Source organism: Corvus hawaiiensis, chromosome 3 (genome assembly GCF_020740725.1).
Source record: "Corvus hawaiiensis isolate bCorHaw1 chromosome 3, bCorHaw1.pri.cur, whole genome shotgun sequence".
NCBI lineage: Eukaryota > Metazoa > Chordata > Aves > Passeriformes > Corvidae > Corvus > Corvus hawaiiensis.
Window position 1 is genome coordinate 46,727,490 of NC_063215.1, and position 19,501 is coordinate 46,746,990.

The window sequence follows — 19,501 nt, forward strand, 5'->3', positions numbered from 1 at the left end:
GGCGGTCCGGCTGCCCGGCGGGAAGGCTGGAAGCTCGGCCCGGCTCGGCCCGGCCCGGCTCGCAGCCCCGGCTGGCTCCCCGGCTGGCCCCGCCGGCTGCCAGCACAGCCGCTGCCCGGGCCGGGGCAAGGGCAAGGGCAGGGGCGAACCGCAGGCGGGCTCCACCTCAGCACGGGAAAATGCAAAAGAAACGGGATCTTGATCCGTTCTTTCTGCTTTCCTTTTGTCTCCTGTTTTTTCTTTTCTTTTTTTCTTTTTTTTTTTTTTTTGCGGGGGGGGGTTGTCCCTTTTTATGACAGCGAGGGCACAAGGCGAGTGAGGAGGCGGAATCGTCTCGGCAGCCGCTGCATTTTGTGTGGAAGCCACTCGGGGGTTCATTAATATCATTAGCATTTAACCCCCTCCCTGCCCCCTCCCCTTCCCAGCGCGGGGTGACGTCACGCGGCGGCAGGAGTTGGGGGGAACGCGAGGGAAGCTCAGTGGGCAAGGGGCGTCCCTCTCCCCTCCCCGCCGCTGCCTGTCACAGCCTCTCTGCCGATATTATAGGGGCCGAAGCCTGGAGCTCAAAGCGCGAAGTCAGCCAGTGTAATGAACTTCTGGAAACCTTTCCCTTTTTATACCATTCAGTTTCTGAGAGGCAGAGACTGCCTCCTCTGACGCCTTTTCCCCCTTTCCATTATTTTTCCAGGCTCTGATCTCCCTGCTCGCTGCACCGAGGCGCTCGGCGCAGAGCCCCGCTCCCTATCCTACCTTCTCCTTCGTCTCATTGTTGTCCTGGCTGCTGTGGCTCTCGCTTGCCTTCCAGGAGTGCGGTGGCGAGTACAGTCGCACCCCCAGCACCCTCCCAGGGTCCCGAGAGCATCTACTCGCAGAGGGGCAGCCAGGGGCCTCCGACTTTGGGTCACTTCGTTGTTTTTTTTCTTTTTTCCTTCTTCTTTTTTTTTTTTTTTCATTTTGCTCCACTTTTTTTTTTTTTTCTTTTCCCCCCTTTCCGCGTCCCCGTAGCTTGCCCCCGTCCCTCGGGAGGACATCGCTGGGGGAGCGGGGCTGCGGCGAGGATGTGCCGGGCCCCGCGGCGGAGCCAGCAGTGAGCACCCAAGGGAGGCACCTGCCCCGCGGAGCAGGGGGGCCCCCAGGGGGGCCGCACCGCCTCGCCCCGGCGCCGACACTTCGCCCCGAGTTTAACGACTCACGGGGGCTTCGAGCATGAGCAAGCCGGCGGGATCAACAAGTGGGTAATAACGCGGTGGAGGCTTCGAGCAGCCTTCCCGAGGCCGGCTGCAGCCTGGCCTGGGGGGCGGGAGGTGGAGGGGAGGGAGAGGAAGGGGAGGGGGGGTTGTGGCTTGGGATTGCACCCCCCCACACCCCGCGCCCAATTGAAAAAGAAGTGTATATTTCCAACCGGAGTGGCAACGAATATATAGGCTCGGAGTTGCCCCGATGGAGTTTGGGCCTGGGGCTTACAAAAAGCCGCTTTCCAGCTGCGTGCCGCGGCTTTCCGCGCTGGGAACCGGGGCAGAAGCCTGTAGGCAGCGAACCCCCGGGAAGGCGGCTCCGCCGACGGCGGGGAGGGGGCTGGTTCCGCCGGGACGCGGGCGGTTGCGTGCGGGTCTCCGGTACTGGGGCGGAGGGGGGAAGGTTTGGGTTTAAAAGGCATTTCGGCGTTGAAATGTACTGGTTTTCTCACGGACTTTATGCAACCTTCTGCGACATAATAATTTCTTTTTAGGAGTTTGAAACTCCGATCACTCAATTACACGGAATCGCGTAAGCAACTCAGTCGAAGGAGGATTTAAATGCAATACTTTGCACACCATTCCCAGTTACAACAAATAATCCTGCAACGAGGAAAGCAGAAACAACTTAAAAGTCACATTTTCCTTAATCCTAAATCCATGCACCTCATAACTGGGGAATTTAAAGCATGACTAACCGCTCTTACAGAATGGCTCAATCCGTATAATCCCAATGGGACTTTCGGAGTTTGTAATATGGATGGAGTCAGTAACAAAGGGGGAAAAAATACCCAATCCAATTTAATGTCTGACAAGTGATGGATCGGACAGCTATTTCCTCTGCGCTCCGACAGGCTCCCGGGGTTGCGGAGCGGCGGCAAAGGGAGGCAAAGCCGGGAGGGACTCGCCGCGGTACCTGCCACCGGCCGCCCCCCGCCAGCCCCGCGGCCTTCTCCTCGCCGCTGCCTTCCATTATTTTGACCCGAGTCCGCCCTTTGTCCGCGGGGGCCGGGAAGCCGGGGGGAGGGAGGGGGCGCGGCGGCGGGGCCCAGGGGCAGTCGGGGGCCGCGGCGCGGAGGTCGCGCGTGGAGGAGGCGGGCGGCGCGGAGCCCCCGGTGCTGCGGCCGAGCTGACGCCGCTTGGGCGTCGTTGGTTTGTCCTCCTTCCTCCGTGGGGCTGAGCGCGGCATCTTTCTGCCCCAGCCCCGCGAGGCGGGAAATAAAATTGTAGTCGATGTAATAAGGTACTAACCGGTGAAGGGGACGGGGCCAGCGGCTAAAAAAACTGCGGCGGCCGGGGCTGCTTCCGCCGGCTGCGCTCCCCAGGCTGCCCGAGAAGCGCGAGGCAGCCGGAGCGGGATCGGGCCCGTAGGCAGCCGCGCCGGGACGTTATCGGGGCTCCTGGCAGGTTTCTGGGTGATAAGGAAGGGACAGGAAGGACCGGGGAGTCTTGTTCCCAAAGGACGGCGGAGCTTCTGCCGGAGACATTTTGCGGAGGTGAAAACCCGCCAGGCTGGACCGTGCCTCCGGTCTCACGGCGCTGAGCGACCCCCGGCCACTGCCGCCGCTTTCACTGATGACCCCCTGACCTCTGGGGACCTCCCGAAAGGGACCCTCAGGCCCGACTCAGTCAAATCCCACAGGCATGGGCACATGCTGCGTCTCCTCAGCGCCGGGGCCCGAGCCCAGCCGGCCTCAGCAGCGCACGCAAAAGCCCGACCAGCTGTTCCAGGGCCTGGGCGCTCGTCCCGGGGGTCCTGAGGGGCTCCCGGGCAAGGGGGCTGCGTCTTGGCTTTTCTGCCCGCCGGTGGGCGCCCGGCGATGTCAGCTGCGATTTCTGCCTGGGTGGTAACAAGACCCCATCCCGCCGTCCTCCGAGCCCAGACTAACTTCTTTCAACAGCCTCTGATGGTAATTACAGTAATCGGGGCTGCCATATATCCTTTAAGCAATTATGACACACAAAAAAAGCCCCCAAGGACCCCCTGTCGTGGGATGTTCAAAACGGTTTCCCTGCTGAACAGAAATCCCATTTTCTTAGCGCTAAAACTTCTGAGACGAAGCGGTACCTCGGGGAACCGGAGCGCTTTTAAACAGAGTTAATCAGTTATCGCATGACCCCGTGTCAAGCTTACATTTTTCCCTTCCCACCACCCGCCCTGCCTCTTACCCATCTACTTATTTCATATTTTGCCCTGCACAAAAGTTTTCTCATAACACCCCCCGCGGGGCAGGGATGGGGTTTGGGGGGTGGAGGGGGGTGGGCAGAGCGCGGCCGGGCGGACGGCGGGACGGGGCGGCCCCGCAAACGCGCAACGTGGGGGGCTCCAGCCGCTCCCTCCGCCGTGTCCCCCATCCCCGTCCACCGCCTCGCCGGGGGCCACGGAACTGAGCAGACCGGCCACGCTGCTCCGGCGGCTGGAAACGCGGTTATGTGGGTTTGGCGAGGTGCTCCAGGTGCTCGCGATTTATAGGAGAAATATAGAGACGTGTAAGGAATATATGCGCCAGATGTTTACATGCATGCTGTGGATATGTACGTACATAGTGCATAGGATTTTTTTTAAAGCGGCTCCCAAACTTAAAATCCGTGTGGGAAAAACTAACACAAGTTTCTTCCGTCTCCACTGGCCGACTTTAGCGCCGGAGGAGCCGAGCCAGCTGCCCCGCACCGCAGGTCGGCCGGGGAAGCGGGGACCCCGTGGCTGCCTGGTGGCCGGGGGGGGCTGGCGGTCACACGGCGGGCCCGGGTGGGCGGCCGCGGCCGGGGCCCGCTGCCGAGGGAAGGGGAGCGGACGTGGGTCCTGACGCCGGGAGCCGCGGTGGGACGGGGTGCGCGGGGGCAGCGCAGCAGTGCCGGGCTCAGCACCGGGATGCACCACCGCTGCACGTACCGCTTCAGTGTCTCTCCCCCCACCCCCAGCCTGCCCCTCCTCCTCCTCCTCCTCCTCCTCCTTTGTGTGCGTGCGTGTGGATCCTCTCTCTCCCCGTGGATGCTAAGGACTGGAGAGGGAAGTCGGGCGCTTTCCCCCGTTTGCATTGTGCGATATCCGAATTCCCATGCTACACTTTTTGACGGGTCACTGGTGCCCCAATAGGCAGGTGGCAAGGAGGGCTTGTAATTACACACTCCCAGAAACCGTGCCTTGGCCTCAGCCCTCTTCACGGGCACCTACCTGCAGCTCCAAAGCCGCGGTTTGCTCGCAGGCAGTGGGGCGGGGGGGCATCCTTCAGCTGCGCTCCTTATTAATTGCGCAAAAGTTTTCTATTCTTTAACCTCTCCCCCCCCTCCCACCTTCCCTCCCTCCGCCACCCCTCCCTCTCGCAGTCCCTAACCTAATCCCCGTCCCTCTCGCCGTGTTGTGTATAGCAGCTGTCGGGTTTCATTTAGGGGAGAAGCTGGCAGCTTGTGCTCATTGGAGGCAGTCAAACGAGTTTCAATGGGCAAAATCATTAAGTTAACACTTTATCTAATGTCCCTATTGTCTGCCAGCAGGCATTGTCTTAGAGCCTTAGTGCAGACATGTCTGAAAGTATCTCGGACTCCTAAATTCTCTAGGGAGCGAGAGGAGCCCCTGCGGCCTGTTTCCATTGCCCCCCTTCTGCCCCCCAGCACCGCTCCGCACGCTGCCGCTTTTCCCCCTCCAGCCTTCATCCTCACCCACCCATAGCCGGGGCTCTCCCTGAACTAATTCCAAACAAATATAGTGGCTCAGAGACCACTCCATTGGAGTTTGGAGACCAAGGTTTGGTGAGAGGGACTGAATTTCTAACTTAAGTTCTGGTAAGAGAGAAGGCTGTTTGAGGCAGAGGGAAGAAGAAGAGAAGAGAAGAGAAGAGAAGAGAAGAGAAGAGAAGAGAAGAGAAGAGAAGAGAAGAGAAGAGAAGAGAAGAGAAGAGAAGAGAAGAGAAGAGAAGAGAAGAGAAGAGAAGAGAAGAGAAGAGAAGAGAAGGAGAAGGAGAAGGAGAAGGAGAAGGAGAAGGAGAAGGAGAAGGAGAAGGAGAAGGAGAAGGAGAATAAAACACGGAAAGGAAAATGGAAATAAAAAGAAAAGAAAATAATTAAAGGAAAAAGAAAAAGAAACAAGGTAAAGGAAAAGAAAAATGTAAAGAAATAAAAAGAAAAAATAAAGGAAAAAGAAAAAATAAAGGAAAAAAAAAAGAAGAAAAAGGAAAATAAAAAGAAAAAAAAAAAAAAAGAAAAGCAAAAGAAAAAGTAAAAGAAGGAAAGAGAGAAAAACAAAAGAAAAAGAGACAGCAGACCAGAGAAGAAATAAACCAGAGAAAAGGCAGAAGCCGAGCGGGGTTTTGGCGGGTTTCTTGAGCCGGGCTGCAATAGTCTCTGTACGAGTTTTTACATCTCCCTGAGAGCGTTTGCAATTCTAGTCAAAGCCGGTGCGAAAGCAGCGCCCGGCAGAGCGGGGGCTGTGGGCGAGGCGGAGCGGAGCAGAGGGGAGCGGAACAGAGGGGCACTGCCCGCCAGCCAGGCTCCCGGCCCGCTGACTCCTCCGCGCACAAAACGGAGACGGAAAGTTTTGCTGCAGGTTTTGGGGTGAAGAAAATGGCACGCCTTCCCTGCGGAGGAAATCAGCCCCCTTTCACCAGGGTTGCTAGCGGGGAGAGGAGGTTACTTGGCTTCACGGTCATTTTATTTTGTTTTGGTTTGGTTTATTCTGTGCATCGGTCTCCTGACTGCTCTCCTGCCCAGGGAAAGTGCCGTCCTCTGCCGAGCGCCAGAAAGAGAGGGAAACACACACTCCCCTCACCAAACCTCCCGAATTCCGTCCCCTCCCCCCTCATCCTCACTTCTAGCAGGCAACACTGCTGCTCCCGCTGCTGTAATCTTCCCTTCCAAAATGGGTCTTGGCGATTATAGAAGATCCAAATAAACGTAGCGGGGCATGAATAATGCTCATTGTAGAAAACTGACACTTGCTCAAGGAAAAGAAAGTTGGCTATAAAATCACTTCATTATTTGCTTGTACTGCGGTTCTGGGGCTAATCCCTCCGGAGGTCAGATTGCTGAGCGCTCTCTCTCTCCCTCTTTCCCTTCTCTGCTTTCAGGTCGCATTTTAGACATCCCTTGCAAAGTGTGTGGGGACCGCAGCTCCGGGAAGCACTATGGGGTTTATGCCTGCGATGGGTGCTCGGGATTTTTCAAGCGGAGCATCAGGAGGAATAGGACTTATGTTTGCAAATCAGGAAATCAGGTACCAGACGCAGGCCAGCCCCCTCACCGCCTGCACCCCGTACCCTGCATTTCCCCAGGGGTCCGCATTGCCCTTGCCCCACCCACAGAGAGACACCCGCAGCAAGATGTAGCAGCCACGCAGCCTCACTCTCCCTTCCCAGGGGGTCCCGGGCCGAGGCCGGGAGCTGGGTGCCCCAGCCCGCCTCCCCCCGGCACTTCCCCCCGCCCCAGCCCACCCGAGAGGATGGGGGAGATGCGCAGGGAGAAGGAGGGATGGGGGCAGGGGGAGGGAACAGCCAGCACACCGCCTGGTTGTGGGAGGACAGAGAGGGGCAGCCTCTCGGTGAGCCTCAGCACTGCCAGGCGATGGACAACCGTGGGTTTACACTCCGGCGTGTCGTGCCCTCGCCCAGGCGGAGGCAGCTCCGCTTTTTCCCTTCCTGCTCCGGCCGCTCTCCCTTCCACTCCCGCACCGTCCCCGCGGGGACGTGGGGCTGGGAACGCGGAGGGATGCGCGGTGCACCGGGGCGCCCCGAGGGGGCGGCGCCGCCGTCGCTGTCTCGGGTGCTGAAGGCGGCCCGGCCCGCCCCGCCCGGCCCGCCCTGTCCCGGGGCCGAGCACCTGGCACGGCCCGGCACGGCGCACGCACGGGCGGCCCCTCCGCGCCTCCCGCCGCCGCGGGGCCGGCGCCTGGGGCCGGCGGGGTGGGCGCGCTGCTGCCCCCGGCCCGACGGCTAGCTGTGTTGCAGGGAGGTTGCCCGGTGGACAAGACGCACAGGAACCAGTGCCGAGCCTGCCGGCTGAAGAAGTGCTTGGAGGTCAACATGAACAAAGATGGTACCTGCTCCCCCTCTCCCGGGGCTGGGGTGGCGGGGCAGCAGGTGGGAGCTGCTCTGAACCGAGGAGCGCTGTGTAACTCCGGTGTCTCCTTGCCCTGGCCACTAATGACCCTCCCATCCTGCGGCAGCCTCAGACACTTCTCCCCAGACACGTCTTGGGCGGGGGGGCACCGGGCTGGCCTCAGAAAATTGCAGGGAGGGAGGGAAGCCCGGTCGAGCAGTGCAGGACACCCAGTGCGGATCCCCGAGGTGACCCCCTCGTCTCTCTTTGATGCCCCACAGCGGTGCAGCACGAGCGGGGTCCCCGGACGTCGACGATACGGAAGCAGGTGGCCCTCTACTTCCGCGGGCACAAGGAGGAGAGCGGCGGAGCCCCGCACTTCCCCGCTGCCGCCCTGCCGGCACCCGCGTTCTTCACCGCCGTCTCCCAGCTGGAGCCCCATGGCCTGGAGCTGGCCGCTGTCACTGGCACCCCGGAGAGACAAGCTCTCGTGGGCCTGGCACAGCCCACCCCAAAGGTCAGCCACTGCCCTGGCCCCCGGCGGGCTGCAAACCCTGCTGCTGAGGTGCCTGCAACCTGTCGGCTCCTTCCTGCCTCTGGGGTAGACATGGCAAACAAAAAGGCTTGAAGCTTTGTGGGTTGTGGTGGGGACTTTTGTTACATCCGTAAAAGCACTGAGGATATGAGGTGCAACGCCCTCTGGAGAAGGGGTATGCAGCAGGACCAACTGATAACCTGCTCCATGCAAACCCTGTCTCTCACACTTTCTTATACCTTCATGGCTGCAGAAATGCTCCTCCTGCCTGGAGCCCGTCCACAAGTCAGTTTTAAACCTTGTTTCACAAGGAATACAATCCCTGTGAATGAGTTTTCTTCAGCAAAATGCCAACCTCCACAGTGGTGCAGTTCAGAAAGTACTTTGTGTACTGACCAAAGCCTGCAACTTGTCCCCACAGACACAAAACCCAAGCTTGGCTAAGCTGGCTCTCTGCACTTCTTGGTTGTGACATTTCCTAAGCAGCCCAGTGGAAGCACTGCTGTGGCCTCAGCTGCACAGGAATTAGCTGCAAGGCGATGTTTTTCATTAGCCCATTTGCAATGGCATTTTGTGTCTTCACAGCATCTAGAAAATCACAGAAGAAACTGCTTAAATAGTTCTGCATTTTCAGAGCTGGTATCTTGGCAGAACCCATCATAAACGTGGTCACAACATATAGTTTTACGTGGTAATTTTGAAAAATGTTGAATCAGAAATTATTTGGCAAGAAAATGTAACACACACTTGAAAACAATTCCATTCAAACCCTACACAGCCTCTAGATAGTTATGCTTAGCTCTATGCATCTCCTTACGCCTGTTGCAGTCAGGGAGCAAGATGAATGTTTAGGCTAAATGAATATTTACTGCTTTGCTGAGCAGGGCTGGAATGCTAAATCAGCTTCTGAAGCAAGGTTACAAACTACATATTGCTAATCAAATTTTTATTCTTGTAACTCTGCTATCAGAGGTGTGGTGTTGTGTAACCCAGTAAAGCATCACACATAATTTTGGTACATTTCACAACCCCCCTCTCCACACCACCCCCCCCCCCCCCCCCGATGTAATAATTTCATTCTCCTTTCAACCTCCTACTCTGAACAGTTTCTTTAGCACAGCTCATCCACACGGATAAGCAGCAAGGAGCAGTTTGGAGTGAGCCCACTGTAAGCAATGCCCTCTGCTTGCAGAACAAGAGAGTGCACACTCTGTATGAGCATGAGCAGGAGCACTGAATGTAGGGGACAGGAAGACCAGGCTGCCTTGGTGACACTGTATGAAATGGCTTTATTTTCTTTTTGACATTAGTACCCACATGAAGTCAACGGTACCCCTATGTATCTCTATGAAGTGGCCACTGAATCCGTCTGCGAGTCAGCAGCCAGACTTCTGTTCATGAGCATCAAGTGGGCCAAAAGTGTCCCAGCCTTCTCCACCTTGTCCTTGCAAGACCAGGTAAGGCACTGGCAGTGGGAGTGGCATCGGCCTGGCCTGCCTGTTAAAGAAGGCTCAGACATCACATTGGGTCCTGAACTTACAGCCCTAGACCTTGAAATCCGTAAATGAACTTCAGCAGCTCTGAACTTCAGTGCAGAGTTTCAGTCTGTCCCTGAAAACCAGGCAGTGATTTAGAAACTGCTTTCCTCCAACTTTTATCTCATGAAGCAAGTGAAAATCAAGCCAGGAAAAAGAAATCTAATATAAAATGAATATTATGGAAGGACAAGTGCTAAAGGAGGAATCACCAGGATGCAGACCAAGCTTAGCAGGCCAAAACTACTTCTCTACTTGTAGGACAATTTTCCTTCCATAAAATGGGGAACAGCATCTTACTTTGCTTTTTTGGGATGAGAAATGCTTAGTTAAACTTATGGTCTCAGGATATGGCTGAGGTGGTTTCTGAAGACCAATTCTCCTCCTCCTCCTTTAACAGCTCTTTCTCCTCATCCTCCCCCTACCCTCCTCCTCCTCCCTCTCCTCCTGCTCCTCTTCTTCTCCTCTCCTCTCAACTGTTTACACAGCCAACATTTTTTCCTTATTCACCTTGGCTTACAATTACATCAATATGGTGGAAACAGTATTTGGCCAGCTCCCAATATTTTTTACCATTAATTAAAATCTTCCCTAATGTGTTTTGTTTTCCTCTATGATAATTCACCTTTGCCTCAAGTAAATCATATGTAAACCATACAAGATGAAACAATTTCTTGATGACTTGATTCTTGATGAGGACTCAGTGTGCTTTGTATAATGCACCAATTTTAAAAAAAGTAATCAGATAATTGTAAAATGGAAGGGTGGATATCTACACAAAGCTCCAATCACAAAAGACATCTAATACTTTGATATGATTGAGCTAATTTACCAAAATGTTAACTAGAAAAACTGTGCCATAGACATTACATGGCAGGCATCAGAGGAACTAGTTCCTCTCCCCAGAAGCACATTGCAAGTGTTGCAGTTGATATGCAAATACGTATTTTGAACTAAAAGAAAAGAGCTTCTTGGAAAACCAATACTGTTTTCTACCTAAAGGTAAATCATGATGGCCACAATGTGTTATAAAGCTAAAGTATATAAAAATGTTCTATTTCTAGAACCAAACCCACGTTTTGAAATCTTTGTTGTGAAATTAGACAAAGAGGAATGCTGCTCAGCTCCACCTGCAGTCCTGCTACACAGTGAGGATGAAGGGAGCGATGAGACAGGGCCTGGGAGATCACACATGCCAGGAGGAAGACAACAATCCCAGTGTGGCATCCTGCTGCTCTCTAATCGTGTCTTCTGCTGCCACTAATCCAGCAGAGCACTGGGTCTGTCACAGTGAGCAACCAAAGAAACAGGCCCAAGAGTCAGGGACAAGATGCAGGTGCGCTGCTCCAGCAGCAGCCCCAGCACACGGGAGGAGATTGGGTCTATTTCTAGACCAGTGATGTCCACAGGAGGCTCCCTAGGCAAAGGCTTTATTTGACATGATAGGGAGGCATTTCCCACAACATCATCTCTGTTAGTGGAGGAGGCAGCAGGATCTGGGAGCAGGGGAAATCTCCATGGCATGTGACCAAGTATGCCTCAAACAGCAAGGCCTGCTTATTTTACCATAGATACCACAGTGCTCCCATTAAATAACCCACCACCTCTTTCACTTTCATAGAAGGGACTAATGTTAGTGAAGAACGTATTAAAACCCCAACGTTTCCTTTACATCACTCTCACTTGCTGTACCTCATTGCGAGTCAGCTTCCTCAAAACTCAGCTAGAAAGCTTTGACTTGGGCCTCTTTCTGCATGATTCCCCTGTCATATTTAGGAGAGCTGGAGAAGAAATAACTCTGATTTTAATCACCTTATTTCATGAATAATCATACAGTTGATTTTTATAACATTGCTATTGCATTATTTAATTTGACAATGGCCCAGCTGTAAATGTCTGCGTTTCTCTTTTTGTATCCCTGACATCTGGCTGAGGAGAGTCTAAAATCTTTCCCTGAATTTTGCTTTTTTTTTTGTGCTCTTCTAAAAAGGCGAGTGCACTGTAATTTCAGGACTCTGGGACAGTTTTATCTTGAAGGCAAGGAAATAAATAGAAACCAATTTGCTGATAAAACACAGGTCTGAGCATTGCTGCATCATTTACCTCTGGTAAACCAGAGGCTGTGTCCCTTCCCTAGATTCATACCCATCTTGAATTGGAAACTACATAGCAAAAAATGTCATGCCTCTAGTTCTGCTGGCCTGCACACCTGCCCACTTTATCTGTGAGACAGGTTGGCCCAATGCAGGTGACCAACAAAAGGTCACTCTAAGGATGGGGTTGATTAAGAAGCAAAACCCAGTTGTTCAGAAAGCCTGGTATTTGTTGTTTCTTTGAAGAAGAAGGGCTGAGTATGACTTCACCATGAGTTATTTTAATTGGTGGTTTTACAGACTTATGCATAGGCATGAAGAAAGCTTTAGCTATTGGAATAGTCTCTTATTTCTAAAGTCTTCTGACTTTAAAGACTTGGTGGGAAAGAAAATATGAAATTGATATCTTCCAGGAACCACCAGTCATTACCATTGTATCTGCATGAATGAATGACAAAAAAAGTTTTACAAAAGCAAATGAAAGGCTGGCCAATCATTTCCTATCTCATACAGACACCTGCACATCCATCAGGTGGGATTATCCAGAGGAGGGACTGGGTTTGCAAGCTGCAGTGGTTAGGAAACTTAAGAGCAGATTCATCTGCTCTCAGAAGAAAGCTGAGATGGGCATCACACTCTAGACACAACACCCCCTCCCTGTCTCCATTTCAGACAATAATCTGGGCAGGTTTTGGTACTGTAGAATCCAACGTAAGTGTTTTGAACAGCAACTGTATGCAGAGACACGAATACCTTCCTGTCACAATTTCCGTAGGTTATGTAGAAGTTCTGCAAAGCACACAGGGCAAAAAGGCATAAAATGGACATAACCCTACAGTGACAAGTTGAGGGCAGAGACTCTGAGAATTCTTCCTTCCATTCAGATTGGAACAGGGTGGTTTAAAACTTGCAGTCATGGAATCACAGGAGGGGCCAGGTTGGAAGGGATCATATCTGATCCAACCTCCCCGCTTAAGCAGGGTCATCCTAGAGCTCATTGCACAGGATTGTGTCCAGGCAGTTCTTGAATACCTCCAGTGAGAGAGACACCACAACTTCTCTGTGCAACCTGTTCCAATGTTCAATGCACAGTAAAGAAGTTTTTCCTCATGTTCAGGTGGATTTTCCTGTGCATTCATTTCTGCCCATTGCCTCATGTCCTACTGGCTGGCAACAAGCAACACTGTTCTGAACAGCAATATTGTTAAGAGTTTGCACATAGATGAAGGATTCACTTGTACTGATGCTTTCTGTATCACCTACTACTTTCACATGTCTGATTCCAAGGAAATCATCAACTTGGTACAGCATCTTTTTTTACTTTGTTCTTCCTTACAGACTCTTTACATACTTAAAATACCCCCTTTCCTCTTTTCCTAAGAAGCTAAACTGCTGATAGTTTCAGGGACCATAGCAACATTAATAATTGCAGGTTTGGGGGTTTTGGTTTGGTGGCTTTGTTTTTTTTCTTTCTGAGTTTTGGGCAATCTGTTTTCACTGCATGGAGCTGCTAGAAGATACCTCCTGAGCCCACTACAGTTCTCATCCCTTCAAACCTCTGCCACCCTATTGTGTGACATGAGGTCCCAGCAACGTGTACACACCACCACATGCCCTTTGGCCATGAACTTCAGCTGAACCAGAGCTCCTCCAAACCTCTCATAAGAGTTGGTCTGGGCTAACAATCCATAGATGCCCTCAAGCTTAAACATGTCTGTTCTGGCTTTGCCAGTCTGCATTTCCAGAAGTTTTGTCTCCTCTTCAGATGCACCACTGCCTTTTCAGGGAAATCTTAAGCATTGCCTCAGAGAAAACAGAGAAAAACACAATCTCCATACAGACACGCAGTGTGCAAAAATTGCAGAGAACTAGCAATGCTGTCAGTGTAGGTGCCTGGATATTTGCATCTCTGAAAGGCAACAGCTCTTAGTGCCTGGAATTTCTGAGTGATTTTAAGCGAAAAAGCAGAAAAACAGGTGACACTGAGAAACTCTGCGTGTGTCCAGATGCGGTGCTTGACAGATCTAAAGACTTGCTTAGTAAGGAAGGGGTTATAAGGTGCATGTGTGCTCTAAAGCAGTGCTCCCTACACTGATGCAGAATGTTGTCCAGGCTTTTCTTCACAAAATTCTGCCTTCCCAAGGGAAACAAGTGTAATCCCCAGAGAGCAAGAGGAAAGCACTCATCCAACCTGCCCTAGAACAGCTATAAAAGTGCTGAAGGAGAGGAGAAGAGAACCCATAATATGCTGAGAAAGCAAGTGTGTTCATGTTGTGAGCAAATGCTCTGGGGAAAGAGTTCTCACTCTCTCTTTCTCCTCCTTTTTGGTCCACAACACGGTGCACAGTGAGCCAACCCTCAGTGTTTTTCTGCAATGCATAGACTTATTTCTAGACACCTTCTCAAAAGGCTAAGAGAAGAGCTAATGAATGCTGTGGGGGAAATACCATGACAGGCATTTAAAGTAGTTTTTAAAATAACAGAAATTTACATATTTAAATTGTTTATAAATCTATAAATTATACACTATGTTATATTGTACATCTATTGTATGACAGCTGATGCTTTTGGAAGATGCTTGGAGAGAACTGTTTGTTCTAGGAATAGCACAATGGGCCATTCCAGTTGATGCTAACACTCTACTGGCTGTATCTGGTAAGAATTGCACAATTTAATGACTTTGTTACAAAAATTACCATAAAAATACATTACTGAAAAAAGAACAACATGTAAAGAATAACAAATTCCTACTGAACAATAGAGCATACCTGTCATTTATAAATCTATATTTAAATGCAAATAATGTTGTTTTGTTGTATTCATGACTGCTTGCATTGTCATTTAAATGCAAATTACTGTGTTTGTTATCATCCAAGAGAAGATTTTATATTAACTTTCATACAATATAGTCAGTTTACATGGAACCAGATAGACAAGTGTGACAATAGAGAGGACATTGATACAGAGGATTTTGTCAGAAATCAATATAAAATAAAGCAAATGCCTTTAATATTATTTATTTCATCTGTTTCTGTTTCAGGCATGAACGGTGACAATACAGATTCTCAGAAGCTGAATAAAATTATTTCAGAAATACAGGCTTTACAGGAGGTTGTGGCTAGATTTAGACAACTTCGGCTAGATGCTACTGAATTTGCCTGTCTCAAATGCATTGTCACTTTTAAAGCTGGTAAGCAGAAAGGATCTCTTGCTTGTCGCTCTGATAACTACGAGGTCGCTGCTTTAAAGTGTAAATGATGTTTTAAACTAGGCATAGCTTTGTATCACCCAGTAGTTTTCCCGGTATTGAATTCCAATTCATTGCTGCATTTTGAAAGGCTGACAGTGGAGTGCTGGGGAACTAATGGGAACATTTAATTTTCATTGATAGCACTAGCTGAACTGTTTTGACCCACCCAAGAGTCAAGCTGAACTAGTAACTGATCTGCTTTCCAGTGCCCACACACAGTGGTTCTGAACTGAGGAGTTTCCGAAATGCGGCCGCCATAGCAGCCCTACAAGACGAAGCCCAGCTCACCCTGAACAGCTACATTCATACCAGGTCAGTGGTGTCTTCTATCAGTACTGCTGGCAGGTGTAGGGGTGAAATCCTGCTCTCATTGCACAGAAGGTGGCAGTTGCACTGACTGAAATGGGGACCAGGCTACTACAGAGTACACATTGGCTGTCAGCCTGCTGGGACTTGGCATTTCCTGATGAAATAGAACCATAGAAAATGTTGGAAAGGACCCTTAAAATCATCCAGTTCAACCATTAACACTGCCAAGTCCTTCATTAAATCATGTTCCCAAGTGCTACATCTACACGTCTTTTAAATACCTTCAGGGATGATGACTCCACCACTTCCCTGTGCAGTCTGTTCCAATGCTTGACAACGTTTTTGGGAAAGAAGTTTTTCCTAATATCCAAACTAAACCTCCATTGGTGCAACTTGAGGCTATTTCCTTCTGTCCTATTGCTTGTAACTGGGAAAAGGGACCAAAACCCACATGACTACAATTTCCTTTCAGGTAGAGAGTGATGAAGTCTCCCCTTAGCCTCCTTTTCTTCAGACTAAACAACCCCAACTCCCTCAGCTGTTGCTCTAGACCCTTAACCAGGACTCGAGCTCGAGACCCTTACCAGCTTTGCTGCTCCTCTTTGGGTGTGCTCCAGCACTTTGGTGTTTTAAAACAAATAGAAAAGTGCTAAAAGGAGAGCTCTTCCTCTGGGAAGTGATACCAGCTGTGCAACACTTTGCAGTTCAGAGGGCTACATTTTCCTCTACACTTTAATCAATCAAATACCACTAAAAGTCATGCTCAAAACATTCCATCTCAGACCAGTATGAGCTCTTTTCACCCACGATCTCCAGTTCCCATATAATCTCCTCCATTTTGCAGACACGGAAATCAGGACATAAGGAACTTAAGTGGCTCTTCCAAGATGCTGCCCTGAGTTTGTGCTCAGGTTGAAATGAAAACCCCAGAATTTGTGAATCCCATTGTGGTGCCGCAGCAAAGTCCTTTAGTTGCAGTGGAGGCCCATGAGACTTAAACAGTGGGAGATGGAGCAGTGGAAGAGGAACTTCTGTAGTATTTTTTCCTTCTGAAACTTTGTTTTGCTGTCATAGTATCTCTGTCAGGCAGTTCTATCAGTATCAGAGATTAGACGGTAGCAGTCTCTGAAACACTTCTATTAGTCTACAGGGAATGGCCTGCACTAAGGATGGAAGTAAAAATGCGAATTCCATCCAGTTATGGCTGCTTCGGAGCAAAAAGAGTAACTGCTGCATAGCAGCCTCTTCCTGTTCCTAGGGAAGGCCTTTTCCATGAAGATTGCTCCCTGGACACCCTACGTGAGACAGGGCCTTGGAGAGAGAAGCCAGGGAGGAATACATAGCCACAACTTCCCTTCCAAGCATGACAACTTTTCCACAGCATTTCTGTGTTGCTGGAAGTATTTAGATACTGTGCTACTCAGTATATGTTGTAAATAATATCCTTTTACAAGGGAAAAGTGCAGTCCACTGACAGGACTCTCACTCAGACTCCATTGTGAGAGGGCTTTCAGCCTGTGTGTTTCATCCTCAGGCTTGAATTTACCCTCCTGCCAGTGTCACAGCAGTATCAGCCCTTTGATCTTAGTGGAGTCGCTCTCAACAGGATGCAGTCTGGAGAAGCAGCGTGTTTCCCCAAACAACCTACACTTTCCTGTATGGAGACCACTGTAAGCAGAAGTTTGAGAATCACTGGCATGTCAAGCCAGCATAAGCACAGCTAGACATACACGTCCTATGCTGTGTTAGCTTCAAAAGCTGAGAGAAATGATGGAAAATATCCTATACACAAACACATTACCTGGGGAAAAACACAGCTTCTTTAACAAAAAGTTTCCTTACAAATGTCAATTGGTATTCAATATATCTGCCAACCAAAAGGGGGTAAAGTGATTACCATGACAATCCAGCTGGTTTAAAACTGTACTTCAAATGACAGGGTAGTTACTACAAGTCAAGCTCTTCCCTGAACTGCATCAAGAACATTGTTGTATGAGGGACACAGCAGGTCCAGTCTCTGTATTGCTATTACTCTAGGGGAATAAACAAAGGAGCTAAACAAAACTCAGAAACCTTGTCCTATATTCTGCTGATTGCCACAGAGAGTTTTCCTTGGAGTCAACTTTCTTGCTCACACAAGTACAAAACACAGGGTTTTGGCACAGGAAGCATCACCCGTGCAATTTAGAAAATACTGGTCTTTTTCTATAAAATAATGTTCTTCCTTTGAAAAAATATTTTAAAACTTCAACAAAATTCTTTTTCTCTCTGTCTCCCAGGTATCCCACACAACCCTGTCGTTTCGGAAAACTTCTATTGCTCTTACCAGCTTTACGTTCAATTAGTCCATCTACAATAGAAGAAGTGTTTTTCAAAAAGACCATTGGGAATGTACCAATTACAAGACTGCTTTCAGATATGTACAAATCCAGTGACATATAAATTACCTTAAAATAAACAATCAGGATGGACAGTTTGAGAAGAACTTCTATCTATGGAGAATAAGCCTCAACTAACAAAATCTACAGGAAGCATAAGCCTGGGAATGTTTAGTCCTTAAACTCATTGACAAAAAATACCCCAGTAGATATGATTCTGCTGCTCTGAACAGAGTGATTTAGATCATGGAGAGAATGCTTTGTTCTACAGAAAAAGTGAAAGTGGTTGGAATTTGGCTGCTATTCCTGTTACTACAGGATGGAGGCAATTCAGATGCCAGTCATAGTTAACAAAGACTCTGCTATTCTCTCATTTAACTGGCAGATCTGAGACAAAATGTGAAAGAAGGTACTTTAGTTTGTTCAGTATTTGGAACCGGGTGACCAAACTTGGCTTCTGTTGTAACACAAGATGTGGTGGCCTTCAGAATTGTTTTAAAAGTAGCCTATGTTGGGAAAGTGTTTTTAATACGATAGGCAACATTTGAGACCAAGTTACCAAAACATTGCTTCTGCTATAATACATCATGAAGTGGCCTTCAGAACTGATTAAAAGGTAGCTTATGACGGCAGCTCCATTCTTCCTACAAAATGAACTGGTGATCTTTGATGCGGATGTCACCACAATTTGTTCGGTTAACATCTCAAAGACAGAAAAGCTTTATACATTTCCTCCCCGACCTTCCCTCCTTCTTCTTCCACACACACACAGACATACATTCACACACACACACACACACCTGAAAAGAGACAACACAAGAAAGGAAGACTAAAACAGCAAAACCAAATACAAAGGAGATGACCGCTTCAGTGACCTGCTGGCTGTCCCGTTGGCACAGTGCTGAAACCAAAGGCAACGGTGGCCAAACTCTTTGTCAATGAGATGTGCAGAGAAATGAAATGACTATTAAAAAATCAATGGAAGGAATTTTATTTCAAAGAAATAAAGGTTGTTGACTGATACAATGCTAACAATTTCCAAAAGTCTCCAATGCCTTTTTAGGAAACTCCAGGTTCTAATTTTGAAGCCTTGTTCATCTACACCCTCTCACACACAAAAACATTACAAGCTGCTTATTTGATGTATGAAAAATGTAGAAAAAAAACCATTTAAAGATAGCTGCTGTACTTTTCAAAATTTGATTTGTTATTAGGAACTAGCACTGAGAAAGATCAGCACTTGGACTATCATAGAATGAGTAAAACTTTTCCTGTACAAAGTGGATTAACCGATTTGTGAAGTAAAAAAGTTGTACTCATTGTATTTACAAAGAATAAAAATATATTGAATTTAAATTACTTTCCATTGTTCTTTTAACTGTTGTCCTTTATCAGCTTCTTTCACTGTCCCTTACTTACCAGGGAACAGAAATATTCTTTACTAAAATGGATTGCCTTAGATCCTGTGGAGTGTCCATCACTGGAGGTTTTTAAAAACAGATTAGACAAACATTAAAGGAGTAGCTTAGGTGATCCTGCCTTGTGAGATCCTGCATAGAGCTATTTTCTGTAATCCAAGTAAATTCCAGCTCCAACGTTTGTTTCTCAAGAAAGTGACATGTAGCTTTTTCTAGGATAAAACACTAAGTGCATCCGAGGTCTACCCCAGTATGTGCATTCTGTTGCAAGTTACTGCAATTTTTAATATTGGTGAACCGTGCAGCTAACAAAAGGTGATGAGAGCGAAAGTATTGATTCAATTAAAAAGACTGAGGTTTTATTAAGGTGTCTAACTGCATAATCACACCAAAGAAAGAGGGAAACAACTCCCAATCAACAGAACAAGTTGGCAATAGTAGGAGGGAAATGTATTGTTCAGATGGCAATGAGTAAGCCAAGAACCATGCGTGCTAAAATGACAGGTGGAAGTATACTGTGTGTATTGATGGCTCACTGGTTTGCAGTGTCAAGGAATACAGGTCACAAGTGAAATCCTAGCTCTGTTGACTTCCAAGCTCAAAAATCTCACATGTTTCAGAGGTCAAAGTTTTAACCCCAGCTCTCTTCCATTTGCAGTCTGTTGGGTCTCACATTCTATCTTTTCCAAGACAGCCAGACCACAAATACACAAGATGA

At 49.0% G+C, this 19,501-nt stretch overlaps 1 protein-coding gene across 3 annotated transcripts; it reads left to right on the forward strand.

Annotated features, from left to right (window-relative positions):
* Positions 1-367: 367 nt before the first annotated feature.
* On the forward strand, positions 368-18,724 carry NR2E1 (nuclear receptor subfamily 2 group E member 1). Of its 3 annotated transcripts, XM_048296994.1 has the most exons (10): positions 368-585; positions 689-1,231; positions 6,299-6,444; positions 7,175-7,262; positions 7,547-7,782; positions 9,111-9,257; positions 13,987-14,083; positions 14,469-14,618; positions 14,885-14,990; positions 17,267-18,724. In XM_048296994.1, the coding sequence occupies exons 2-10, from the start codon at positions 1,207-1,209 to the stop codon at positions 17,427-17,429; spliced, it is 1,158 nt and encodes a 385-aa protein (XP_048152951.1). In that variant the 5' UTR covers positions 368-585; positions 689-1,206; the 3' UTR covers positions 17,430-18,724. The 3 variants fall into 3 exon arrangements, with proteins under 3 accessions (XP_048152951.1, XP_048152950.1, XP_048152952.1); XM_048296993.1 differs by having other exon boundaries at positions 368-1,231; XM_048296995.1 differs by lacking the exons at positions 368-585; positions 689-1,231 and adding an exon at positions 3,533-3,770.
* The last annotated feature ends 777 nt before the right edge of the window (positions 18,725-19,501 follow it).